This window comes from Pristis pectinata, chromosome 26 (assembly GCF_009764475.1).
Source record: "Pristis pectinata isolate sPriPec2 chromosome 26, sPriPec2.1.pri, whole genome shotgun sequence".
Taxonomy (NCBI): Eukaryota; Metazoa; Chordata; class Chondrichthyes; order Rhinopristiformes; family Pristidae; genus Pristis; species Pristis pectinata.
The window spans coordinates 19,319,102-19,345,230 of record NC_067430.1 but is presented as its reverse complement, the minus strand read 5'-3'; the positions used below and the strand labels follow the sequence as shown (position 1 = coordinate 19,345,230).

At 43.8% G+C, this 26,129-nt stretch overlaps 1 protein-coding gene across 4 annotated transcripts in view; it reads left to right on the top strand.

The window, feature by feature from the left end:
* Nucleotides 1-26,129, top strand: part of klhl21 (kelch-like family member 21) — a 39,519-nt gene that overhangs the window by 7,276 nt on the left and 6,114 nt on the right. For 2 of the 4 annotated variants that reach the window (XM_052039147.1, XM_052039149.1), the window contains exons 2-3: nucleotides 21,326-22,376; nucleotides 25,439-25,844. In XM_052039147.1, coding sequence (XP_051895107.1) covers nucleotides 21,350-22,376; nucleotides 25,439-25,844 — 1,433 coding nt within the window. In that variant the 5' untranslated portion in view covers nucleotides 21,326-21,349. The other 2 variants (XM_052039148.1, XM_052039150.1) reach the window with 2 other exon arrangements.

The window sequence follows — 26,129 nt, the reverse complement described above, 5'->3', positions numbered from 1 at the left end:
TGTCCAGACCAACCCCCAGAAATAGTTGCAAACTGGAATTTGCAATAAGTTTTTTTTCACCCTTATCTCCAAATTTACTTCTAAAGTACAGGAAGGGGGTTGGCGAGATTAGTCAATCGGCCGGCGGCCGGGTTAAGATTTCCGGTAAGTGCAGCTGATTTTACTGTTGGCTTTCTACGTCGTTTGTCGGGACTCCCTCCCTGCTCTTGTTGCAGGGGCGGGGAAGGGGGCAGAGCGGAGAAATCCCAGACGCGCCAGGAAACAGACCCGTGTCAGTTTTATCGTCTCTTCAGTCTCCCAGGTCCGCCCTCCAGCATTATAGCCAGCGCCTCCAGGTAGTTCAGGGTTAACCGGGAAATTTTATATCTTACTGTTACATTTTTTTCCTGTCGTTCAATATACAGGAATTGTTTTAAGTCGTGTGTTTATTTTTCTAAAGGGTATGGAGTCGTTCTTTTTTATGTTTTGCATTGCTAACCATTACTCGTAACGACGAGGTTGATGTTACCGTTCCAGTATCTTATTGTGGATCTGCGATTTCCACGTGTTGGAGAGACAGCAGCAGGGTGTTTCTGGTGACGTGTGCCCTTCTGAGACTGCAAGTCTCTCTCATTCACTCTCCCTTGTTCGTACGTGTGGGCTATTTTTGGCTTCCATTTAACCAAATCTTCATAAAAGTAGCTAAATGTTACAGTTCCGTGAGGTTTGATTATTAGCTTTTAATTCGAAAAATGCCTTCCAAACCAATGCAGTATTGATTTTGTTTTTCATCAAGTCGAGGTGTTTGGGGTTTATATATAGAATACCAGAGAATGACTTACGGGCCTGAGATTTCATGGGGGATGGGAACCAGATGATTTGGAGTAAGGAAAGGAATGAGTGTCGGGTCTTTGCGTGGATGGCTTTCGGGTGTGGAATGCTTTCAGTTTAAACCAGCCACAGGATAGTTACTGTGCGGATGGGGGCCATCGGCCCGTCAAGGCACGGTCCAGCTAGTCTCGCACCCTGCTTTCTACACATAGCACTACAAGTGTTTTTTTAAAGATACTTTTCCAGCTCCTTTTTGAAAGCTGCAATTGATTCTGCCTCCGCTACTGATGCAACTGATTCGGACTCCACCGCTACTTCTGGTGATACATCTAGGTTCTAGCCACTGACTAAACTGGTTCGTTTGCCACAATCATCTTCATTCTGTGCGCTCTCCCCGCCTCGCCTGGAGCCCTCCCACAATGGGAACAATTTAATTCTATCTGCTGTCTGTATACTTCACGATTTTAACTACCTCAATCAGATCTCCTTTCGGACTCCAGTGTTCCAAAAAGTCAATCCCATCTTCGGTTCTTGTACGTGCCTAAGGTGCCTCATCCCCAGCAGATCTCTGCTGCACCCCCTCCAAAGCATTCTCATCTTGAAGTCTGGTGAATAAGATACTGATCACCAGATTCTTCTGTGATGAAGATGTAACAGGATTTCCTTGCTGTTGTACTCTTTGCCTCTATTTATAAAAACTCAGGATACTTTTTTTTAACCGCTTTTTTAACCTGCTGTGCCACTTTCAACAAACTATGTACATTATCCCCGGATCTTGGTTCTCGTACAGCACCACTTTTAGAACTGTGCCCTCTACAGTGGCATGCAAGTTTGGGCACCCCTGGTCAAAATTTCTGTTACTGTGAATAGCTGAGTAAAAGATGACCTGATTTCCAAAAGGCATAAAGTTAAAGATGACACATTTCTTTAATATTTTAAGCAAGATTACTTTTTTATTTCCATCTTTTACAGTTTCAAAATAACAAAAAAGGAAAAGGGCCCAAAGCTAAAGTTTGGGCACCCTGCACGGTCAGTACTTAGTAACACTCCCTTTGGCAAGTATCACAACTTGTAAACACTTTCTGCAGCCAGCTAAGAGTCTTTCAATTCTTGTTTGGGGGATTTTTGCCCATTCTTCCTTGCAAAAGGCTTCTAGTTCTGTGAGATTCATGGGCCATCTTGCATGCACTACTCTTTTGAGGTCTATCCAGATTTTCGATGACGTTTAGGTCGTGGGACTGTGAGGGCCATGGCAAAATCTTCAGCTTGTGCCTCTTGAGGTAGTCCACTGCAGATTTTGAGGTGTGTTTAGGATTGTTATCCTGTTGTAGAAGCCGTCCTCTTTTCATCTTCAGCTTTTTTACAGATGGTGTGGTGTTTGCTTCCAGAATTTGCTGGTATTTAATTGAATTCATTCTTCCCTCTACCAGTGAAATATTCCCCGTGCCACTGGCTGTAACACAAGCCCAAAGCATGATTGATCCACCTCCATGCTTGACAGTTGAAGAGGTGTTCTTTTCATGAAATTCTGCATCCTTTTTTCTCCAAACATACCTTGCTCATTGTGGCCAAAAAGTTCTATTTTAACTTTATCAGTCCACAGGAATTGTTTCCAAAATGCATCAGGCTTGTTTAGATGTTCCTTTGCAAACTTCTGACACTGAATTTTGTGGTGAGGACGCGGGAAAGTTTGGAGGAAAAAAAGGGTGCAGAATTTAATGAAAAGAACACCTCTCCAACTGTTAAGCACGAGGGTGGATCGATCATGCTTTGGGCTTGTGTTGCAGCCAGTGGCATGTGGAACATTTGTCTGGTAGTACTGACCGTGCAGGGTGCCCAAACTTTTGCTTCGGGCCCTTTTCCTTTTTTGTTATTTTGAAACTGTAAAAGATGGAAATAAAAACATAATCTTAAAGTTGACACATTTCTTTAATATTTTAACTTTATGCCTTTTGGAAATCAGGTCATCTTTTACTCACTTAGCTATTCACAGTGATAGAAATTTTGACCAGGGGTGCCCAAACTTCTGCATGCCACTGTATATTGCCTCTTCTCATTCTTCCTACTGACTTATAGCACCTCAATTTGGCAGCATTACATTTAACCTGTCACCTATCCATTTATTCTACCGGTCTGCTTCCTTGGAGCCTATTGCCATCCTTGCAATGTTTCCAAAATTTGTATCATCTGCAGATTTGGAAATGGTGCTATGTACAATCAAATCACCTAATTGTTTTTTTAAAAAAAATGATCCTCATACTGACCCCTGGGGATCTCCATTATATAATACCTTTACACAAAAGGTTAGGGAGATGAAAAGCAGGAAATTACAGCCAGTTAGCTTAACATCTGTCATAGGGAAAGTACTAGAAGCTATTGTTAAAGACAAAGCAAGGCAGTGAGAAAATTCGAGGTTATCAGGCAAAGTCAAAATATTTCTGTGAAAGGGAAATCATGTGGACACCATCAAAGTACAGTGGTGTAACTAGGAAAGCTGCTGCCTCACAGTTCCACAACCTGGGTTCAATCCTGATCTCTGTTTGTATGGAGTTTGCATGTTCTCACTGTAACTGCATAGGTTTCTTTTGGGTGCTCCTGATTCTGCCTATGTTCCAAAGATGTGTGGGTTGGTAGGTTGACAACTATAAATTACCCCTAAATTATAAGTGGTAGAACATGGGAGAGTTGGTGGAAACCTGGGGAAAATTAGGAGTAATCTGGGATTAGTGTAAATGGGTGCTTGATCGTTGCCACAGACTCAGTAGGCCAAAGGACGTGTTTCTGATCTATCACTCTCTGATAAGACACTGCAGAAAAGGTTATTGCTGAACATAAAAGCTCATGGTATATGAGGTTACATATTGGCTGATTAACAAGAAACAGTAGGCATCAATAGATCCTTTTCTGGTTGGCAAGATGTATCGAGGGATCGGTGTTGGGGCGTGGACTTTTCCAATTTCTATGACTGTCTTGGATGAAGGCACCAAAGGTTTAAATGTTAAATTTGCTTATAGGTCACTAAGTAAGTTGTCAAGAAGACACAAGGAGGCTACAATGGGGTAGAGAGAGGTTAAGAAAGTTGGAAAAGATTTTGCAAATGCAGTATAATATGGAACTGATGTTAGGGTCACAGGTCTATAGTTACTAGGCCTTTCCCTGCTGCCTTTCTTGAAAAAGGGGACCACATTAGCTGGTACCTCACTTGTGTCCAGTGAAGATTTAAAGATCTCAGCCAGAGCCCCAGCAATTTCTTCCCTTGCCTCCCGTAGCAACCTGGCATAAATCCCATCCAGTCCTGGGGACTTATCCACCTTTAAGCCCACCAAGGCATTGAGTACCTCCGCTTAATTTATGGAGATCTGCACTAGACTTTTGCCTACCCCTTCACTGAATTCTCCAACTACAAAGTCTGTTTCCAATGTGAATACTGATTTTTAAAAAGTATTCATTTAGGACCTCGCCTACACCTTCTGGCTCCATGCATCGATGGCCCCCTATGTCCTTAATGGACACTTTTTCTCTGGTTATTCTTTTGCCTTTAATGTACTTATAGAACACCTTCAGATTTGCTTCAACGTAGTGATTTCTCATGACCCTTACAGGAACATGTTTGCCTTGAACTCTTGCTATTTCCCCTTGGAATGCTCCCACTGCAGATGTAGACTTGCCTGTGAGTAGCTGCTCCCAATGGTACCTTTTGTCAGTTCCTACTTTACGTTAATGAAATTGGCCTTCTCCCAACTTTATTATTGGTCCAACCGTGTCCTTTTCCATGACCATTTTAAACATATATCGGAGTTCCTTCAACTCCTTTGTGTGTTGCTTAAAATACATGGAGTTATGTTCCCCTACTGACCCTCCCTCCACTTGACCTGTTAGATTCCTCAAGATAAGGTCCCAGTAATGCTTTTTCCCTTGTTGGTCTATCTACATGTTGCGTCAGAAAGCTCTTCTGGACGCAGCTCAAAAATCTCGCCCCTTCTAAACCTTTAACACAAAGGCAAGCCCGGTTAATATTTGGGAAACTGAAATCCCCCAGTACAATAAGCCTATTTTTATATCTCTCTGATACCCACCTAAATATAAAAATACTCCTCTACCTTTTGTTCAGCCTACTGGGCTTACTATTTATCATCTAGGTGATTGTACCTCTCCGTTCAGCTTTAAATATTTAGTCAGTGACTTTCTGTAGTTTGTCCTTTTGATGGGTTTATTCATGGGATGGGGGATTCATAATGAAGATGAGCAGTACTTTAGCCTTAAAACTTAAGTAGGCAAACTTTCTGTGCAGTATTATTGCATGTACTTATGGTTGCCATTTTATGTCTAATGCAAATTTTAGTAACATTCAATATTTAAAACAAAAAAATACTCATTGGGAATGTACTGAGACATCCTCCCAACAATAGTAATTGGAGCAGAGATATTTGTACTTTTATTTAACATGTTCATAAACTCAATCTTTATTTGACTTGTTAAACTTTGTGTTCTTAAAGCACTGCACACTTACATTTAGGCAGCAGAGTAATGAATTGTATTTTTCCAAACAAACTTCTTTTTCTTTTCCTGTCTGTTTGTATTATTAATTATTTATCTGAAGGCTAAAATTTCCAGATGTTCTCTACCCATTGGTAACACGTTAAGTGCCTCATTTTAGAGGGATACAAACAATAATATACAAATTAAAAACCAAGGAACCTTTTGAAATTGAATCATAATATTAATTGGTGTCCACAAAGTACCATTGATCATGGGTAGCCTCAAATGTACCATGTGACATCACATGCTCCATTCAGGGATATAGTCAGGGGAGAGGAAGGCAGCTGTAATGGACAATCCTATTGGTTCTGATGAGTGTTCTCCAAGCAGTTTATATGCAGCTACGAAGCCCAGATTTGACTGTCTCGAGCATTGGCATTTGTGGGGCAGGCCAGGTAACCAGTAAGTCTCTGATATTTGTGAGCAATGCCAAGAGAGTACAGCTCCGTCACTTTTTTTTATTGGTTCCCCCTTAAGCTACTTTGCTTCTATATGCACAATGTCCTTAGTGCAACAAGAAGCAAATGCCCAAGTGGCACTGGAGAGTGATTAGTGATTCTGGTCTATCTGTCAGCACAGGTAGGAAAAAATCTTCATTTGGAAGAATTGTACAAACTCCAAGCAAGGAAACCTGTTCTTGTTAAGGATGAGGCATGAAAACTCAATGAGTATGTTTGTAATTCTGATTCTAGTCCTCGTCTTTCTCCCTTTCCAAAGGTGGAACTGCACAGATGGTGTTTTTGTGCAAATCTACGGAGATAATGCTGTTTTCAATTTATAATGATGGACCCACACTGAACTCTCAGTCAGTCTGATTTCAGTCAGTTCATTAATTTCGACTTTTTCCTTGGGTTAGTGGCTTTCACCATTGATGGTTTAATGAAATGTGCAAGCTGTTAATTTCATCGATGGCAGGACAGGTAAATGTACATTGGAGATGTGGAGTGGAGGCATCACCAGCAGTTCGAGAAACCCCATTACCACTTCCTTGGGCAACCACAAACAGATTACAAGTGGCCTTGTCTGCAGCATCTATGTCCCCAAAATGAATTTTTAAAATGAGCTCAAGATCTTCGGTTCAGCAGTCTGTACTGCATTAGGTTTTCTCGGTTGGGGCAGTCGTTCTAAGACTAGGGCCGATAATCAGCTGTGCTCTTGCTCAAAGGGGCAGAAAAGTAGCTGTTGAGCGATTCCAAAGAAGATGCACTGCACTACTGGGCATTGGCTGAGGATAGGATTGAGGTGTGGGTGTAATGCCAGACGTGGTCAAATAGCTTCCAACAACAACCTGCATTTATGTGACACCTTTAACATAACTAAACATCCCAGAGCAGTTCACAGATAGTTATTAAACAAAATTTGATGACAAAGTTCAGTCAATGTGAAGTGGGTTTAGGCAAATGGGGAAATCGCAAAGAAAGCTGTGGCAGCTGAAGGCAAAAACATCTATGGTGAAGAGACTAAAACCTTGTTGTTCAGATCCAGTTGTTTAGAAGAGCCACTTGTAGAGCTGCAAGTATTGAAGTCCTTTGGGGAGAAAATGAGTGTGAGGCAAAAAATACCCTGCACGTAACACAGAATCACTCTTGTCCTAACATGTAACATATTATTGAATGAGATTATGATACACCATCAGGAATTGAGAGTGCTATTCAAATATGTGATTCGTCATTTAATTTTGTGCCACAGGTTGAAATCTTTTTTTTAAGAAAACTGGTCTCTTGTATGAAATTTGAGAGTTTCTGTGTATGTCTATTTCTGTTCATTTTGGTGTTTGTATCTTTGCAACTGGGGTATGATTTCAATTATTCTTTAGTCTCTTGCACCTTTCTGAGATGAGCCTGGACAATGAGTGTGAATAGGCTCTCCCATCATGGGATTAATTGAGCCTGATTTAGCCTTAAGAGTATACACGCACCCTTTCCAGCAGGGGTTTCTGTGTAGGGGAACCTTGTCTGGTTTACTCCTCGCTGGCAGTAGGGCTACAGCCTTGCCTCTTGCACTGAGTTCAGCCAGCTCAACACGGACCGAGACAATCTTTGTCAGCATAGCAACGTTCACTCCCTGAAACAGCTGTGTCTCTGAGAACCTCTTGCGTCCAAGCTAAGGGAATGAGGAACTTGTGCCTATTTTGGCCCCATTTGCCACCTGGATTTCTATTGTGCATTTTGCAACAACAGCTTTAGGCAGGATGATGGTAGGATGGGAATAAGTTGCCAATGCAGGTATTGCTGGATGTCAAGAATTGTCGCACTCATCCTGCATGGGTAAATGTATATGCTAGGATTACCTTCGCATACTGGTGTTATGTTATTTTTGCTTGGCATTATTTATCTCTTTGACCCTTCCCCTAATAGTGACAGATGTTCAACAGCAGAAACTTTGTCCTGTTCTGGTTCTAAGTTGCACTTTTCCAAAAACTATGTTGTGGATGCCTGCGCTAACTTGCAAGGCAAGTCAGTAACCTGAGTTGCTTGTAAACCTATTTTAGTATTGAGAAGCTGAAGGGTGAGGATGAGGGCAAGTTTCACTTCTCTGGTCTATGGATAGTTGAGGGAACTGGAGATCTCAATGGTTTCAAAGAGGAGTTTGAGTAGGAGAGACTTCGAGGTGATCTGATTTCAATACAGCAAGGATGTAGGGAGGAGGGAAGAGTATGTAGGATAGGCACAATTGCAAGAAGTGAGGAAAAAGTCAGAGTGAAACGGACTGAATTGTGGAGCTGTAGGGAGAAGGGTTTGCAGTTTGTACTGAAGAGGTTTATTTATGTGTGGCACAGTGTATTCTCTGTCTGGATTGTAGACCAGTTCCTAACAATGGGCTGTAAACTCTAGGAGGGGTGGATTTAGTGCTCTGATTCAAAACTTTTGAAAGTTTGTAGTTGATGGCTATCTGTATAACATGGGGAGATCATCATTTTATGATCTGAAGGGTTTGATTAACAGTTCGTAACTGTTATTGGCATCTTTTATTGATTCTGAATTGAAATGACATTTGTATAAACTCATTCAGAGTATCCTTATCAAAGACTGCCATCTTCCAACTGTAGAGTTACAGCCCAGTGCAACTGCAGCAACAGTACTTCCGGATCAAGGTATTGCATGACTTTACTGTCGAGATAACAGCAGAATCTGAGCAGAATGAAATTTGTGCAAAAGACAGCAGAATTTTAAGCATCCGTTAGAATATAAACAATTTACAGCAGAGTATCCAGGACCCAGGACCTTTTATACTATTTCCAAAGTTCAGTTGCCAAAAGCAATCAGCAGTCCACTAGCTCCGATTACATTGGTGAGCTTGAGTGGCTTTAACCCATTGGAGTGGTGATCATATCTATGCCCAAATTCTTGAGACCATGGACACCCATTCTCCTGCGTATTAAGCACCTGTACCTGCAGTGAGTTGAAGCCAGATCCATAAGACATGGGAGCAGAATTAGGCCATTCAGCCCATCGAGTCTGCTCTGCCATTCAATCACGGCTGATTTATTTTTCCCTCTCAACCCCATTCTCCTGCCTTCTCCCCATAACCTTTGACACCCTTACTAATCAAGAACCTATCAACCTCCGCTTTAAATAAACTCAGTGACTTGGCCTCCACAGACTCCTCACCCTCTGGCTAAAGAGATTCCTCCTCATTTGTTCTAAAGGGACATCCTGTTCTGAGGCTGTGCCCTCTGGTCCTAGACTCTCTCCCACTGCTGGAAACATCCTCTCCACGTCCACTCTGTCCAGGCCTTTCAATATTTGGTAGGTATCCAGGTCCACTTCTGTTGCTGATTGGTCTGAATCAGAGTTTGTATTTGGCCTTAGATGAACAAATTTGTGCAGAACCTTAAATGTAATTTCACCCTGATAAAATGTTCTGTGCATTGTACATCTCTTAAATTAATTTTTGGAATCTGGGTGAATCTGGTAAGGCGAGCATTTATTGCCAATCCCTAATTGTCCTTGAGTGGTGGTGAGCCATCACTTTGAACTACTGCAGCCCTTCTGTTGAAGGTACTCCCACAGTGGGTAGGGAGTTAAAGGATTTAGACTCTTCAATGACAAAGGACTGGCAGTATATTTCTAAATCAGCATGGTGTGCTATTTGGAGAGGAACCTGCAGGTGTTTTCCCAATGCACTTGCTACCCTGGCCACTCCTGGTAGTAGAGGTTGCAGGTTTGAGAGGTGCTGTCAAAGGAGCCTGTGTGAGTAATTGCAGTGCATTTGTAGATAATGTACACTTTAACTATTGTGTGTAGAGTTGTAGGGAATGAATGTTTGGGATGATTGATGGGGTGCCATTCAAGTGGACTTCTTTGTTCTGGAGCTTCTTGAGAGTTATTGGAATTGCAGTCATCCAGGCAAGTGCAAAGTATTCCATCACACTTTAGATGTGTCTTGCAGACGATGGAAAGTTGATGTTGGAAGATCAGTCATTCATCACAGAGTCCTCAGATTTTGACCTGCTCTTGTAGGTGTTTCTGGCTGGCCTGAATGAATTTCTGGTGAATAGTGATCCCCATGACATTGGTGGGGGATTTGGTGATAGTAATGCCATTGAATGTCCAAAGTAAGTGTTAGGCTCTCTTGTTGGAGATGATCACTGGCTTTTTTTTTGTGGCAAGAATGTTACTTGCCACCTTCTAGCCCATGCTTCAATGTTGTCTTGGTCTTGCCACATGCAGATGTGAACTGCTTCATTACTGAAGAGTTGTGAATGGAATTGAAAATTGTGCAATCATCCCCAATTATGATGGTTAGCTGAAGATGAATGGGCTATGGATACCGGTCTAAGGAATGTTGCTGGTATGACTAAATCCAATTAACAATCATCTTTTTTGTAAAGTATGACTCCAACCATGAGAGTGTTTTCCCTTTGATACCTATTGACTTCAGTTTTAAAAGGCTCCTTAATACCACATGTGGTCAAATGTTGCCTTGATGTCGAGGGCAGTCATTCTCGCTTCTCCTCTGGTATTTAGCTCTTTGACCCACCTTCCATCACTTCGAGAGTAGACTGTTTTGTTTGGGAAATAATTAGGTTGGATTTGTCCTGCTTTTATGGACGGGACATACCTGAGCAAGTTTACATGTTGTCAGGTAGATGCTAGTGTTGTAACTGCGCAAGTATAACCAGACTGGTTGCACAATTGGTTCTGGAGCATGGGTCTTCAGTACTACAGCTGAGATGTTGTACAGCCTCTCGCTTTGCTGTACCCAGTATTCTTGGCCATTTCTTGATGTTATGTGGAGAGAATCACATTGGCTGAAGGCTGGCTGGGATTTCTGGAGGAAGTCAGTTACTGATTGGACCCCTGATGGATGGTCCGTTGACTTGTGCAGGTATGAGTTTTGTGCTAATATTTTCCATCAACAGCAATGAACATCTAATTTGTTGCAAAGGTAATTGAGAGGTGACACTGGTCAAGTTCTCTTGCCACACCCAAGGGACCTTTACCATGCACACCAAGAATAAAGGTGGGTTAGCAAGTTTGCAGATGACACAAAGATCGGTGGTGTTGTGGATAGTGTGGAGGACTGTTGAAGATTGCAGAGGGATGTTGATAGGATGCAGAGCTGGGCTGAGAAGTGGCAGATGGATTTCAATCCAGAGAAGTGTGAGGTGGTACACTTTGGAAGGACAAACTCCAAGGTGAAGTACAAGGTTAATGGCAGGATTCTGGGTAGTGTGGAGGAGCAGAGGGATCTGGGGGTTCATATCCACAGATCACTGAAAGTTGCCTCACAGGTGGATAGGGTAGTTAAGAAAGCTTATGGGATGTTAGCTTTCAAAAGTCATGGGATCGAGGTTAAGATCTGCGAGGTAATGATGCAGCTTTACAAAACTCTGGTTAGTCCACACTTGGAGTACCATGTCCAGTTCTGGTCACCTCATTATAGGAAGGATGTGGAAGCGTTGGAAAGGGTGCAGAGGAGATTTACCAGGATGCTGCCTGGTTTGGAGAGTATGGATTATGAGGAGAGACTAAGGGAGCTAGGGCTTTACTCTTTGGAGAGAAGGAGGATGAGGGGAGACATGATAGAGGTATACAAAATATTAAGAGGAATAGATAGACAGCCATTGCCTCTTTCCCAGGGTACCAATGCTCAATACAACAGGACATGGCTTTAAAGTAATGGATGGGAAGTCCAAGGGAGATGTCAGAGGGAGGTTTTTCACCCAGAGAGTGGTTGGGGCAAGGAATACACTGCCTGGGGTGGTGGTGGAGGCAGGTACGTTGGTCAAATTCAAGAGATTGCTTGATAAGCATATGGAGGAATTTAAAATTGGGGGATATGTGGGAGGAAGGGGTTAGATAGTATTAGGCGAGGTTTAAAGGTTGGCACAACGTGGTGGGCCGAAGGGCCAGTATTGTGCTGTACTGTTCTATGGTTCTAAACTGATTTGATGAATAACACCATGTTTGTACTGGTCCCAGAGCTAGGGTGTAGTGATGGCTGTAGTGAAAGTGCTACCCATTGAACTGTGCTGACGTTGGCCTTGTTACAAAAACAGAAAATGTTGAGAGCACTTGTAACAAAGACAAAAAAAAAGAACTCTCATTAAATGTCCCTTCAGTCTGACTGAGCTGCATGGGATCAGAGTATTCCTAGCTTTGGAACCTTTCCTGTTATTTTTGCTCCTTGCTCTTATACAACTTCACTGTATCAATGTATTATAACCAGTTGTTTGAAAGAATGTGGAGTGGGAATGGGGGCTTTAATTCTTGTGCTTTCTGTTATATGTATGGTGTAACATTTGACATGGGAATTGCAACAGTTTGGTAGAAAAGTATTGTCATTGGATTAGTAACCCAGAGTGTTGAACTAGTAATTCAGATCCCATCATGGCTGTATGAAAACTTGAATATTGTCTTTAAAAAATCTAGAAGTAAAACGGTGGCGTTGATAAAAGCCCCATGAAGGTATCAGATTGATGCACAATCTCACCTGATGGGTCTTTTCCCTGGCCTATGTGAGACTCCAACATACACCCAATGCAAAAACATGGTTGAATCTGAAGTGGCAATTCCCAATGCTATCAAATCTTGTATAGGGTCAGGCAATAAATAGCTTCCTTTCAAGACTTGCAAACTGAGAGTGAATATTAATAAAATTCTGGAATGTCGTGGGTGGGTAGAGAACACAATGGGAAAAGGCAGACCTTGTGCCTGTTTCAGAGATGTCAGGTTGTGTTCAATCTCTGGAGATTTTTTTTTGTGCTGTGTGCCCCAGTTGTCTGCAGTCTGTTAGACCTAAGTTTGCCACTTGTATTGAACCTACTGGAGAATAAAGGAGCTAAACTGTATTATTCATTTTTGCCCTACACTGTTGGTTTGGAGCTGGGAAGCTGGAAGCCAGGGAACAGCTCACAGAGTTACCTTGGATCAATTTGGGCAGTTTCCTTCTTCTGTGTAATTCTGTTTCTCCTCCTGAATAATCTGCCTCTGGCTGGATCTTGCCTTCGAAGGGCAGTTCTCTGTGGTCTTCGTAGAATCTTAGTGCTTCAGCCAGAGCCTCAAAAAGGACTTGATTTAAAAGGGAAGTTCACCTCACTAATTTGAAATCTGCTGCAGAAAAGGTGGAACATTATGAAAGTGCAATAGGACAAACTGGTGAAAGGCAAGCTGATGTTGTTCTATCATGAAACAATCCATATTTGGAATGGACATTTGGGTATAGCACATGTAGTGAAAGCATTAGGATTATTGATAAAAGAGCTTCTATTTATAATTTCCATAACCTTCTATTAACCACCGCACCCACCGCACCCCCCCCCCCCCCCCCCCCCCCCACCACCACCACCACCACCACCAAGTGCCTTAAGGCAATGAGCTCACTGTTGTAGGCAATCAGTTTTCACACAAGATTCCAGATACAGCAAGTTGTGAGACTGAGGGAAGGTCTTTCTGGATGGCTGCACTGAATGGATTAAATAATATTCCTCTTGTTATTTTGTAATCTTGTGACTAAACCCAACAACAAGTTCACTTCTTAACAGAAATTTTCCTGTTGCCTCATGAAAGCTTGGAAAGGCTAGGCTTGTATTGGCTGGAGCTTAGATGGTGACAGACAATTTGATTTGATTTAAGTATTTAGTCCTGGAGGTTCTTGACAGGGTGGATGCAGAGAGGGTGATTCCTCTTGAGAATCTAGAACTTCCAAGAACAAGGGGTTGACCATTTAAGACTGTGGCACAATTTTTTGAGGGTCATGAATCTTTGGAACTTTCTTCCTGGGTGGGGTTGGAAGTCTTTGAATATACTTAAGGCAGAGATGGATGGATTCTTGATAAGAACGGGGGCAAAAGATAATGAGAAGATCTGCAGAGAGCAACTCGCAACGAGTAGCCATGCTCCGGCCCCATCTTGCATGCATTCAATTGTATTGAATTCTGCATTCTGTTATTGCTTTTCCCTTACACTACCTCAATGTACTGTTGTGATGAAGTATGTATGAAAGGCGTGCAAAAAAAAGTTTTTCACTGTACCTTGGTACATGTGACAATAATAAACAAATTTACCACTTTAATTTAGAAAAAAAGGTTACTAGATGGACTGGAGTGCGGATTTGAGCATATAATCAGCTCAGCCGTGAATTTATTGAACGGCAGGTAGGTTCCAGAGGCCGATCGGTCTGCGCCGCCGCCTCCTTCCTGAATTCCTTTATTCGATCAGTTGCTGTGATTGCTGTAGGACCCGGGCTCTGCCGTTAGGTGGCGCGGCAATGCAGCTATGGGTGAAATGCTCGTCATTGGCCCATAGATGGGGCTGTACTCGCCCTTGTGGCGTCACCAAGCGGACGGCATGCGGTACTACACCGGGGTCATTGGTTTGGCGCAGCCCAGCAACAAGTTTGAATGTAGCCATAATTGGACGTTTTCTGCTGATCTGTAGCATAAAGCAACTTCGGAATTAGATCTGTGCAGATATCTTTAACGCTTTTAGAGCTTGTTGTCATGGCTTCATATAAATAAAACATAATTGATCAACATCAACCTGCATTTAATAGCACCTTTTAATGTATTTTGCAAGCCAGTGAGACAACATCTGACACCACGCCACAGAAAAATATTAAGACAGGCGACCAAAGGAGGTGACTTAAGGAAGAGAGAAAGTAATCAAGGGAGATAATTCCAGTTCTTGGGGTATAGAGAACTGAAGGCATGGCTGCCAGTGGTGAAATGATCAAAATCCAATGGAAAAACTATTGCTTTAAATTTTCACTGTTTCATTTTCTGTGCTTTTGTCAGGCTGGCTCCTTAAACATCATTTTCCATTACAATTTCATACTAGTTAGTTCACAGCATTATTATGACATTTGTATCAGGTGGGAATGTGATAAAGGAGTCAAGATTGGAACCATTACTTGGAACTTCAATACACTCTCACCAACTCAGTTTAGCATGTTTCATGGATGAAATCGTGTTTTTCCTTCAAACCTGTAAGTGCTGTCTTATGTCAGCTGGAATTATCTCGCTCTCTAGTACATCATTGTAATAGTGACTATACTTAAGTGTCATTGACATAAGTGCTTGAGGATATGAATGTAATTTGGTTGTTCATATGGGTGAGTGCCAGCAGATTACTTGAGGGCTTCCCACATGAACCACAATATGTCCTCCGCTATATTTGAGATGGAACCCTTTACAACCCCAACTGCACCCTTTTCCATTCCCAAGTTTTAATATTCAGATCAATTCTATCATCCCAGTTACAGCCTAAAGTAAAGTGGAGTTATTCAGAATGGACCAGCATCCTGGTTGCCAGGACCCCTCACACAGGGCAGTGTATTTGCTTATAGCAAAAAGACTGCAGATGCTGGAAATCTGCAACCAAAACTGAAAATGCCAGAAGCGTTTGGCAGGTCGGGTAACATCTGTGGAGAGTGAAACAGAGCCAACATTTGAGATCAATGCCCCTTCGCCAGTGAGGGAAAAGTGAGTTTTAAGTTGCAGGAAGGAGAGGGAATGAAGAGGACGGCAGCGATTGTTTGTGATGGGGTGCAGGCCGATGTTGTCAGAGTAGCTATAGAAACATCGAGAAAGAGGAGCAGGAGCCCTTTTGTGCCTGCTCAGCCATTCAATAATATCGTGCTTAATCCTCCATCTCAATACCATTATCCTGCTCTTTCGCTGAAGCATTTGGAGTCTAGAAATTTACTCCCTAAATATATTTAGTGACCTGGCCTTCACAGCCTTCTGTGGAAGACTATTCCACACGGTCACTGCTTTCCAAGTGAAGAAATTTCTCCCTCAATCCTATAAGGTTTTGCCCCATATCCTGAGGTTGCAACAATTGGTTATGGACCACACCACTCCTCACCCCCACAGCAAGGGGAAACATCCCTCTGCATTCAGTCTGCCTGGCCCTGTCAGAATTATGTACGTTTCAGTGAGATCTCCTCTCATTCTTAACTCTAGTGATTACCAGCCCAGTTGACCCAATCTCTCCTCGTACGGCAGACCTGCCATCCCAGAAATCAGTCTGGTGAACCTTCATTACACTCCCTTTATTGGAAATAGAGTAAAATGCTGATAATGTGCTATCTAATTAATCAGAAATCTCAATGGTTCAGTACTTGGCTCACAGATGACATTTCCTGCAATGCTGTAACGTTCACTGGGACCTGGGGCTCCTGTCTGTCCTGACACCCACTGGGGTTTTTGTGCTCCCTTTAACTTTACTGGGTTCACTGGAAATTTTATTACAATACTACGTAACATCCAGTAAAAAAGTGAATTAGAAGTATCATTCTGTACTAATAGGAATTGGTAAATTGGTTTATTATTGTCACATGTACTGAGGTACAGTGAAAAACTTTGTTTTGCACGCATCCATACAGATCATTTCACCACATCAGTACATTGAGGTAGTGCAAGGGAAAACAATAATAGAATGCCAAGTGTCACAGTTACAGAGAAAGTGCAGGCAGACAATAAGGTGCAAGGCCATAATGATGTAGATTGTGAGGTCAAGAGTCCATCTTGTCATGCTAGGGGACCGTCCAGTGGGATAGAAGCTGTAACATCCAATAGTCCAGAAAATTCAATCCAACACCACCAAAGTCTTGAGCTTGCTGGATTATCAGAGTTTTACTACATGTCCTTTCTCAGGTAAGGAGACCTAAAGGTCCATGTTATACTCCAGGTGTGGTCTCTGTATAACTGTAGTGAGATGTCCTTGTAGCTGTACTCAAGATCTCTTGTAATGAAGCCCAATATACCATTTGCTGCCCTAACCCCTTCTCTACCTGCACGTTTGCTGTCAATGACTAGTGTGCAAAGGCACCCAGATCCCTTTGGACAACATTTCCAATCTAACACCATTTAAGTAATACTCAGCCTTTATGTTCTTCCTGCCAAAATGCATGACTTCACATTTTTACACAATATACTCCACTGGCCATGTATTTGTCTGTTCATTAAACCGCCTTGAAGCCTCTTTGCTTTGTCACAACTCTCAATCCCACCCAGTTTCAAGTTGTCAAATTTTGAAATATAACATTAATTTCCCTTATCTGGGACCTTGGCATTGTTCCCTGTGGTAGTCAATGAGTCACCACCAGCCACACCACGAAAGGCCCATTTATTCTGTTTCCAGTCTGTTAACCAACTTTTCAATCCTTGTTAGCATAGTGCTCCCAGTTCCATGTGATTTAACCATTACTGAAATACCAGCTGTTAGAAGAAAAACGAAACAGAGGAATAAATTGAAAGTGAAATATCCAAGGCTTGCAATGTGCCCCGATGGAAGGTGAGCTGCGATTGGGCATTGTTAGAACAGTGTAGGAGGCCAAAAACACAGGTCACAATGGGAGTAGGATGGAGAATTAAACTGACAGATGGCGTGAAGTGTCACACTCGGAGACTAACAGGAGAGATGAGTGGAAGCTCAGGGTCGACTTTGTGCACTGAACAGGGGTGTTACACAAAACAACCACCCAATGTACATTTAGTTTCTCCATTGTGGAGAAGATCACATTGTAAGCACCAAAGATAATACACTAAAGTGGTAGAAGTAATCTCCAAACCAGTAGTCAGACCATGTCCCAGCTTTGCACACCCCATGCCTCATTTCCCTAGCCAGACAACACTGAAATCTGCACAAACTCCTGCTCTCTTGTGCATTCCTGTTTGCCCTACCTTCAATTCTCAAGGCATCAACCTTTGTCGTTTCCTCCCTAAAACTCACTGCCTTTCTCGTTCTCTTTAAGATGCTGCTCAAAACTTTCCTCTTTGACTAAATTATCTGTATTCATTTCCACCATAATAAAAAGAAAAAAAAATGCTATAAATAGTCACCTAGTCAGGCAGCCTCCATAGAGAGAGGGGGATAAAGAGTTAATGTATTAGGTTGCTTCATCAGAGCCTAATAGCTACAATGTGGCTCTGTTTAATTTTGTCAGTTTACTTCTTCAGTAAAGCATGTTATTAATAAAAGCTGTTGCCCAATGAGTGGGGTCCACAATGAGTTGTTAGGTTCATTTAAAGCCTTGAGTGTAAATGTTTTAAAAACAACCTCAGCACATTTTATTAGCCCACATTCCTGTTGACAACTAGAGTTACTTATGGCTGACATCTGTGCCCTATGACTGGATACTGCCCATCTGTATGTGTCAGAGAGACCCAGCCATGTGGGTGAACTTTACTGAGCTCAAAGGGACAAATGATTTCAGAATCAAAAGTTTAGTGAAAGATTCAGAATATGTACAATGCCTTTTTATTATTTCCTGAAGATACCAAGGCTTTACTGCCTGCAGACTCTTAAACCCAGCTAATGTTCGGCTGTTCATAACTGACCAGTCTTCATTTACTGACATCGACTATTTGACTGGGTGGTTTATAAGTTAAATCCCACCCTCCTCTGTTGTCACCATGACGTCTTTTCAACACAGTCACTGTATCTTGGTCAGCTGCAATAACCCCAGCTGACTTTATATTAAATGTACTTCTCTGTGGTACCCAGGTGCTGAGGCCAATTGTGCTTTCCCTTCTGCTCACTGTTTTCCTGACCTGGACCAACTATCTGGCATAGAGCATCGAGAGAAGCTTGCATAGTATAAGATGGAGAACTCAGAGTCCCAATGCTGTAGAGCTTTTGTTCATGATAATACAATAAATGAGCAAAATTGTTTCTCATTGGCTTGGGAATTCTGCCTTGTGATTTAACTTGTCACAGGTCATTCTTACTACACAGTTCACTTTACAAACCAATCTATTTTTGGGTCACCGTTTCCTCTGATTTCATTCCGATCAACACTTCAGCTCCTGAGTGGGGAACTGCAAGATCTGACCTTGGCTTCTGCAACCCAGCCGAGATTTGAAAAGCGAGTAGAACATGTTTCCAGCAAATGTTTCTATTAAAAGAATAAAATGTTTTACTTTAAGGGCCAACTTTCACCCTTTTCATTAGATAAGTTTGCACAATGTTCATGGTTGAGGAGTGTGGTTTTGAGGTCCCCATAATAAAATGAGTGTACAGATGATGTTCCCTGGGATAATGTGAACTGGTAACAGGGGTAGGTCAATCAGCCCCTCAAGATGCCTTTCCATTTAATAAATTGATGGCTGATCGGATTGTAACCCTAACTCTGCATTCCCATCTACCTGTGGTAACGTTTCACCCTCTTATGAATAATCTGTTTACCTTGGCCTTAAAATATTCAAAGACTCTGCTTCTTGAGTCGTGGAGTGAGCCGTTGAGCACAGACACAGGCCCTTCATGCCACCCATCAAGTACCTATCCATACTAATCCCACTTATCAGTGCTTGATCCCTAACCTTTAACGTTTTGGTGATTCAAATGTTTGACTAGATACTTATGAAGTGTTACGAGAGTTCCTGCCTCCATCACACATTTAAGCTGTGCAGTCCAGATTCCAAGTACCCTCTAGATGAAACAGTTCTTTCTCATGTCCTCTCTGAACCACTTGCTGCTTGCCCTAAGTCTATGCCCTTTAGTTTTAGAAGCTTCTGCTTTAGGGAAAGGTTTCCAATTATCTACACCATCAATGCTTCTCATAGTTTTGTGTACTTCTAACAGGTCCCCCCTCAGCCTCCTTCACTCCAAGGGAAAGGTACACAGTCTGTACAGCCTGTCATCATAACTGAAATGCTTTATCCCAAGTAACTGACAGGTGAATCCTCTCTGCAGTTTCCTGTAGTGTAGTGACCAGAACTGTACACAGTACAAAGCATCAGTTAGGTCACAACTGGAGTAATGGTATATTACAATCTCCCTGCTCTTATGTTCTATGCCCAGCTAGGGAAGGCAAGTTTCCCATAGGCCACCTTCACCACCTTGTCTACTGGTGCTGCACCTTCAGGGATCCTTGGACTTGTGCATCAAAGTCCCAAAGTTCCTTACTACTCCCTCGGGTCCTACCTTTCATTTGTGTGGCCCTACTCTTATTAGTCCTTCCAAAGTGCATCACTTTACACTTGTCAGGATTAAATTCCACCTGCCATTGTTCTACCCATTTTACCAACTGATCAATATCATCATCCTGTGGCCTGTAACCATCCTCTGATACCAGAGCTGGCAAATTCTAATGATGCTGAGATGCAGTTAAGACTTATTACTTTAATTGTTTTGACACAGAAAGTAAAAACCGTTGTACTTCGGGGGAAATGAGGTGAGTTTAGTGGAAGGGGTCTGGGAATGCAGGTTTATAGGGAGAGTGACTGGGCTGAATTGTGTGATTGTCCTCCTTTCTGGGTTTGGTTTTCTGTTGAAGCTCTGCACCTGAACCAGAAGCGCACAGATGGCATACTCGAGGCTCTAGACTTGACTAACACTACCATGGGTGTCACAAGAGACTGTAGATGCTGGAATCTGGAGGAACTGAGTGGGTTGAGCAGTATCTGAGGCGGGGGGTAGGGAGGGAGAAGGAATTGTTGACGTTTGTGGTTGAAACTGTGCAACAATACTGCATCCTCCTTTTTATACTGGCCATCTTCCCTCTGCACTCTGTCCTGATGTAGGGTTTTGTCCCAAAATGTCAACAATTCCTTTCCCCTGCGGAGTTCCTCCAGTAGGTTGTTACTGCCATGGGTGTGCTGCATTCTTGGAGTTGCTAACTTGCTGGAAGAGTTTTGTTTAAAGGGAGGCTGTGACTGATGACTTGAATGTTTGGAGTTATCCCAGTGTCGAGGGAGCACCTCCAAAAAGAAGGGAGGTGTGTACTGTGGTTGCATCTATGTGATTAAACCTGAGTTTACCATGGGATTATTGAATTTATTCAGGCTCCATCAAGCCAAGTTATAAACTATTATAGAAAAAGGACTTTGGACATCCTGAAATGCTTCAAGTTAATGAAGTGCTTTTGAAATGTGGCAGTCAATTTGCTCGCCCAAAGATCCAAAAATAATTAAAGAATCTGTGCTTGGAGAGGTTGATTGAGTGATGAGTATCAGTCAGTTACTCAGGGAGTTCTGCTGTTCTTTGAAAAGTGCTGTGGGAGTCTTTAAACCCTTGCCTCTCTGGTAGATGTAATGCCTTATCTGATAGTGGATTGCTCCCTCAATGTGTGCTGGGGTGTCACCTTTGCTACTTCTGCTCAGGACTGGAGTAGAACTGAAACCCACCACTCGAGGTAAGAGTGTTTGCATGCAGCCAAGGTTAATGCTGCTTAACAATAAAGAGAAAGTATTGCATTGAACTCAGAGCCGTGAGCCCAATGGATCACAGTTGTATTTGTGCTCCATGCAAGCTTCCTGCTACTCTGCAGGAGGAGATGGGATCTGGAAGGGCATGGAGTTGTTCCGTGACTGTGCTCCGTGCCTGAGCTGGGAGTATTGAGTTGTTGACAAGTTTCAGCTGGCCAAGTTTTAATCCATTGAATACAAGCGGTGTCAGCATGATTTATAAGTTCCACCTGGCGTGGCTGCTGGTAAATATAACGCACCACATGAGTAAGTCAGCTATAAAGCTGCTGAGGCCCCACTCGCTCTGTAATAACCCCTCGCTCTCTCTGATTTTTGCAGATGATTTGATCCCCAGCAGTCAGGATGGAAAGGCCGAGCATGCTCACCCAGGCCTCGGTGCTGCCTTTCTTCGACCCCAGTCATGCTCTCAACATTCTGCAAGGCATCAATGAGCTGCGAGTGGAGCGCAAGTTTTTTGACATGACCCTCTGGGTGGACGGCCAGGACTTCCCCTGTCACCGCACCGTGCTAGCCGCAGCCAGCCACTACTTCAAGGCCATGTTCGCTGGCCGGCTGAAGGAGAGCTACGCCGAGCGGGTGGAGCTGCACGGGGTGAAGGCCGATATTCTGGGCCTGCTGCTGGACTTCTCCTACACCGGCCAGGTGACTGTCACCCAGAGTAACGTGGAGCCTCTGGCCCGAGCCGCTGACCTCTTCCAGTTCCACTCTGTGAAGGAGGCATGCTGTGCCTACCTGGAGCGCCAGCTGGATGTGACCAACTGCCTGGAGATCCAGGAATTCGCTGAGGCCTACGCCTGCAGGAGCCTGGCTGAGAGCGCCAAAAGCTTCATCCTGCGCCACATCATTGAGCTGTCGGAGGAGAAGGAGTTCGAGGCGTTGCCTCAGCGCCGGCTGCTTGAGTACCTGTCCGACGACAGGCTACACGTCGACAAGGAGGAGGTGGCCTACCAGCTGGCCCTGCGGTGGGTCAAGGCTGATCCCAAACGCCGGTTGCGCTTCTGGCCCGAGCTCTTCGAGCACGTGCGCCTGCCCTTCATCCGCCGCTTCTACCTTCTGGCCTACGTGGAAAGCGACCCGCTCGTCTACTACTCCCCGTTCTGTCTCAAGCTCATCCACCAGGCCCGGGCCTTCCAGTCTTCTGAGTACGACCGGCATGACTACCCGTGCGAGAGGATGAGGGCTCGCCCCTCCACCGGCCTGGCCGAGATCCTGGTGGTGGTGGGCGGCTGCGACAAGGATTGTGACGAGCTGGTAACGGTGGACTGCTTCAACCCACAGACTGGCCAGTGGCGATACCTCGCTGAGTTCCCTGACCACCTGGCTGGTGGCTACAGCATCACTGCCTTTGGCAATGACATCTATGTAACCGGCAAGTATTTGGAGTTTGTGTCTGGCCCAGCACTGTCCCACAGGGCCTCGTGGCTAGCGTAGTACTTTACTGCTCCCTCCATAGCAACAGCAGCAGGCTCATTCAACCCCCTCTGTCTGTTCATTTAGGTCAGGATGCCTGCACTTGTGGGCTTTGAGGGGCATATATTTTCCAATTATATGGGCCATGGTAGGTGACCATGGGCCAGAATTGTACCCAGTTCACAGAGATCACTGGGCCTCTACATTGACTTCAGATGGCATCCAATGCTAATTTGACAGCATCTGCACAAAATCCTCCTGTGTGCGAGGCCCACGAGTAACTGAAGCAGGAATTTAACCAGAGACCTGCTTCAGCTTGCTGAAGGGCCTACTCTAACCTCGACCACAATCAGAGGGTCTGAGGATTACCCAGCACCGAGATCCTCTCCTGCAGGTCTAATCTCTAACTTGTTCAACCCCTCGGACTGCTTGTGCACAGTAGAATATCCAGACCTCTCCATCAATAGGTCAAGCTTCAGGCTGTGGATTGGGTCTACCTGACGTGTGTAGTAGCTGATTAACACTGCAATCCCAGCATTTGACCCACAGCCCTTGGCATCTCCAAACAACAAAAATCTAGCTCAAACAATCTAGCAGCACGGAAGGTGATTGTTGTGCCTGTGATGTACCCTTCAAAGAGCTGTCGACCCATTCCTGGGTTTCCAGGATTCATTGCATTTTGAAGGAATGAGATTTCCTTGATCTGTTGAATGAAAAACCTTCCTTCATTTCACTCCTGAATGGCCTGGCTCTAATTCTCACGTAAGCAAGATCTCTGTTCATCTTTGTGGAGGGCATAGAGGGTACCTTCAGAGAGATGGTTAAGAAGAGATTTAATCAAGGTTTTTAAAACTTATGAAGGGTTTTGGTAGAGTAAGGAAGGAGAAACTGCTCTGCTGCTTGGGAGTAAACCAAAGGACATGGACTTGAGGAAATTGACACAAGAACCAGAGACTGAGATGATAATTTCTTTATTCTGCAGTGAGATATTCTGCTCCAGAATGTGTTGCCTTCAAACTGGGGGTAGAAGCAGGGGGTTTGAAGGATGGGGGTAGGGGCAGGGGTGATGTGGAAGCAGATTTAGCAGTAACTTTCAGAACCAAATTGGGTAAATTCTTGAAGGTGAGGAGGTGGGGGAAAAGTTGCAAGCTGTGGGCTAAGAGCAGGTGAGTTGATTAATTGGCTAGCTCTTTTGTTTCGGGCCCAATGGCCTCTGGTTGTGCTTGATCATGGTGTTTAACTCCCCATCCCCTGGGCAGTTAAACTGCTCCTTGGGTACTTTTCTAGACTCTCAGCCACCCAAATATGTGATATGCTAAAAACTAATCAACTGGGAGACAACTCCTGTGGTAGCCTTTAGCTTTTCAGTACAAGTTTCTCAATAGACTGTTCATATCCACGGCTGACCAGGATTCGAGAAAGTTCCAGTTCTGTCCACGATAGATGGGTAGAACTTGATTTACATTTTTAAGTGCACCATTTAAATGCACAGCCAACGTTAGAGGTAGAGGAGTTCTGAGACAGCGTAACATTGCTGGAAAATGCTGTCCTGCTATTTCTGTCCTTGTTGCATCAGTGCTCACTCCACATACAGATCGTGCCGTTATGGTCAGGGCATGTGACTATCTTTACTCTGGGGAATACAATTTATTTTTAATCAGCAGCCAGCAATGAGGCGTGAAGTAAACCATCTTTCCGTAGACCAGATACTTCTGTGCCCATACACTCACATGGCTGTGCTGGGAAATGGTTGCCTACCTCCCCGGACTTCTGTCTGCTGAAGGTCCATTGCCTGGTATGTGGTGTTTGCACTTGACCACTCAGGGCTGGGTCGGAATCTTTGGGTTAGGAGTCAAGTCCTACTGGAGGAAATCAAATCAACAGTCAGAGAGATAGCTATGGTGCTGGAGTCCAAGTCTGCCGAAGCAGCACTGACCTAAGGGTACCCCCTGACCATACACCTCTGGGCCTGGGCTCTGAGTCCAGAGTATACTGAAGGTCTGTGCTGAATTGACAGGTCTGGTCTCAACCAGAGTTCCTGCTGCTGATGGTTATTTGAACTTGGTGCCAACCCCTCTTTGTGTTTCCAGAAGTGATCAGGGAGAATGAAGATCAAAGGAAGGTTCAGAAACCCCATTAGATGAGAGCAAGGAATGGCAGGGATGGAGTTCTATAGAAGGGACCCTAAGATACTGGAGCCAGTTCACAGGGAGAAAGAGAATATCAAATGATTGAAGATGTTTTTAAATTTTTGATGACCTCTTCCTCCGGTTGGTGGGGTTATCAAACAGCCAGAGAGGAAACTCTCTTTACACAGAGGATTGTTCATGAAGTATTTATCCTTTAAGGGAATATGGGACAAATATTTGAAATGGAGGAAGATACAGGACTTGATAGAACCATGGGATAAGCTTTAGGTTTTGTTTAAAGCCATCCCAGGTACAATAACTGGAGTGGCCTCTCTGTGCTGTGGACTGTCATTAGTCCACCCATCGAATTTGGTTGTGATGTTTCCATGGTGATAGGTGTCCTGGCCCACACAGAAAATTTGGGGGAGGGGCAGGGAAAAAAGTTCTCTTTAGTCCAGCTGGGCTATCCCAAAATGCTTTGTATGCAGTAAGGTTTTTTCCCCAAGTGTAGTCACCATTGCAATGAAGGAGTTGCTGCGGCCAATTTGTCACCTAACTCCCAAACAGAGCAATGTGACTTAACAAAAAATTATTGGTCTTGGAGATTTTGAATGATTGCGAGAACACTGCGAAGAGCTGATTTATTTTCAAGAAGGCATCAGCTACCCAAGTTATCAATTGGCCCTTGCTTTAACATCTCATCCAAAAGGCAGTACCTCTGACATGTAGCACTGTCTCAGCACTACACTAGTATATCAGTTTTGAGCCTTCCTGAATGAGACAGGCAAATGGGGTCTGACTCCCATTGAGCCACAGCTGATGCGTGGTTCTGGGATGGGAAGGAACAGTTGGTGACTGTTAGATCCTTATTGTGTCTATTTTTGTTTAATAGGTGGTTCTGATGGGACGTCATTATACGACTGTGTGTGGCGATACAATTCCAGTGTGAATGAGTGGACTGAGGTTTCTCCCATGCTGCAGGCCCGTGAGTACCACAGTTCCGTTGTGCTCAAGGGACACATTTACATCCTTGCCCATAACAGCTTGGAACGCTACGATCACTCTGTCGACAGCTGGGAGGCCCTGCAGCCAATGCCATTTCCCATGGACAACTGCTCAAGCACAGCCTGTCGGGGCAAGCTATACACCATTGGAACCCTTGCTGGCAAGGAATCGATGGCGATTCAGTGCTACGACCCTGAGACTGACTTGTGGAGTATGGTGACATGTGGCTCATTGCCTCCGTGGTCGTTCGTGCCAAAGACAGTGACTCTCAATGGATTAATATACTTTGTCCAGTAAGTTTGAAACGACTTGTGCTGTAAGGTATGGAATAAGGAAACTGTCTGTAAATAGGTGCCAGATACTATCAAGGGTGAAATTCCCATTCCTGGGTGAATAGTGCCATCTATTTATGGGGAGTAATCTTCCTTGGCCGGGTTTAGGGTTCACATTTTATTTCTCCCCCAGTTTCCATGAATCTGCTTGCCCCACTTCCCACAGCCCATCCCCAAATACTTCCATACCCCATCTCTCTCCACCACATGTTTAGCTTCAGCAGATGTATGTTAATGTAACTAGAT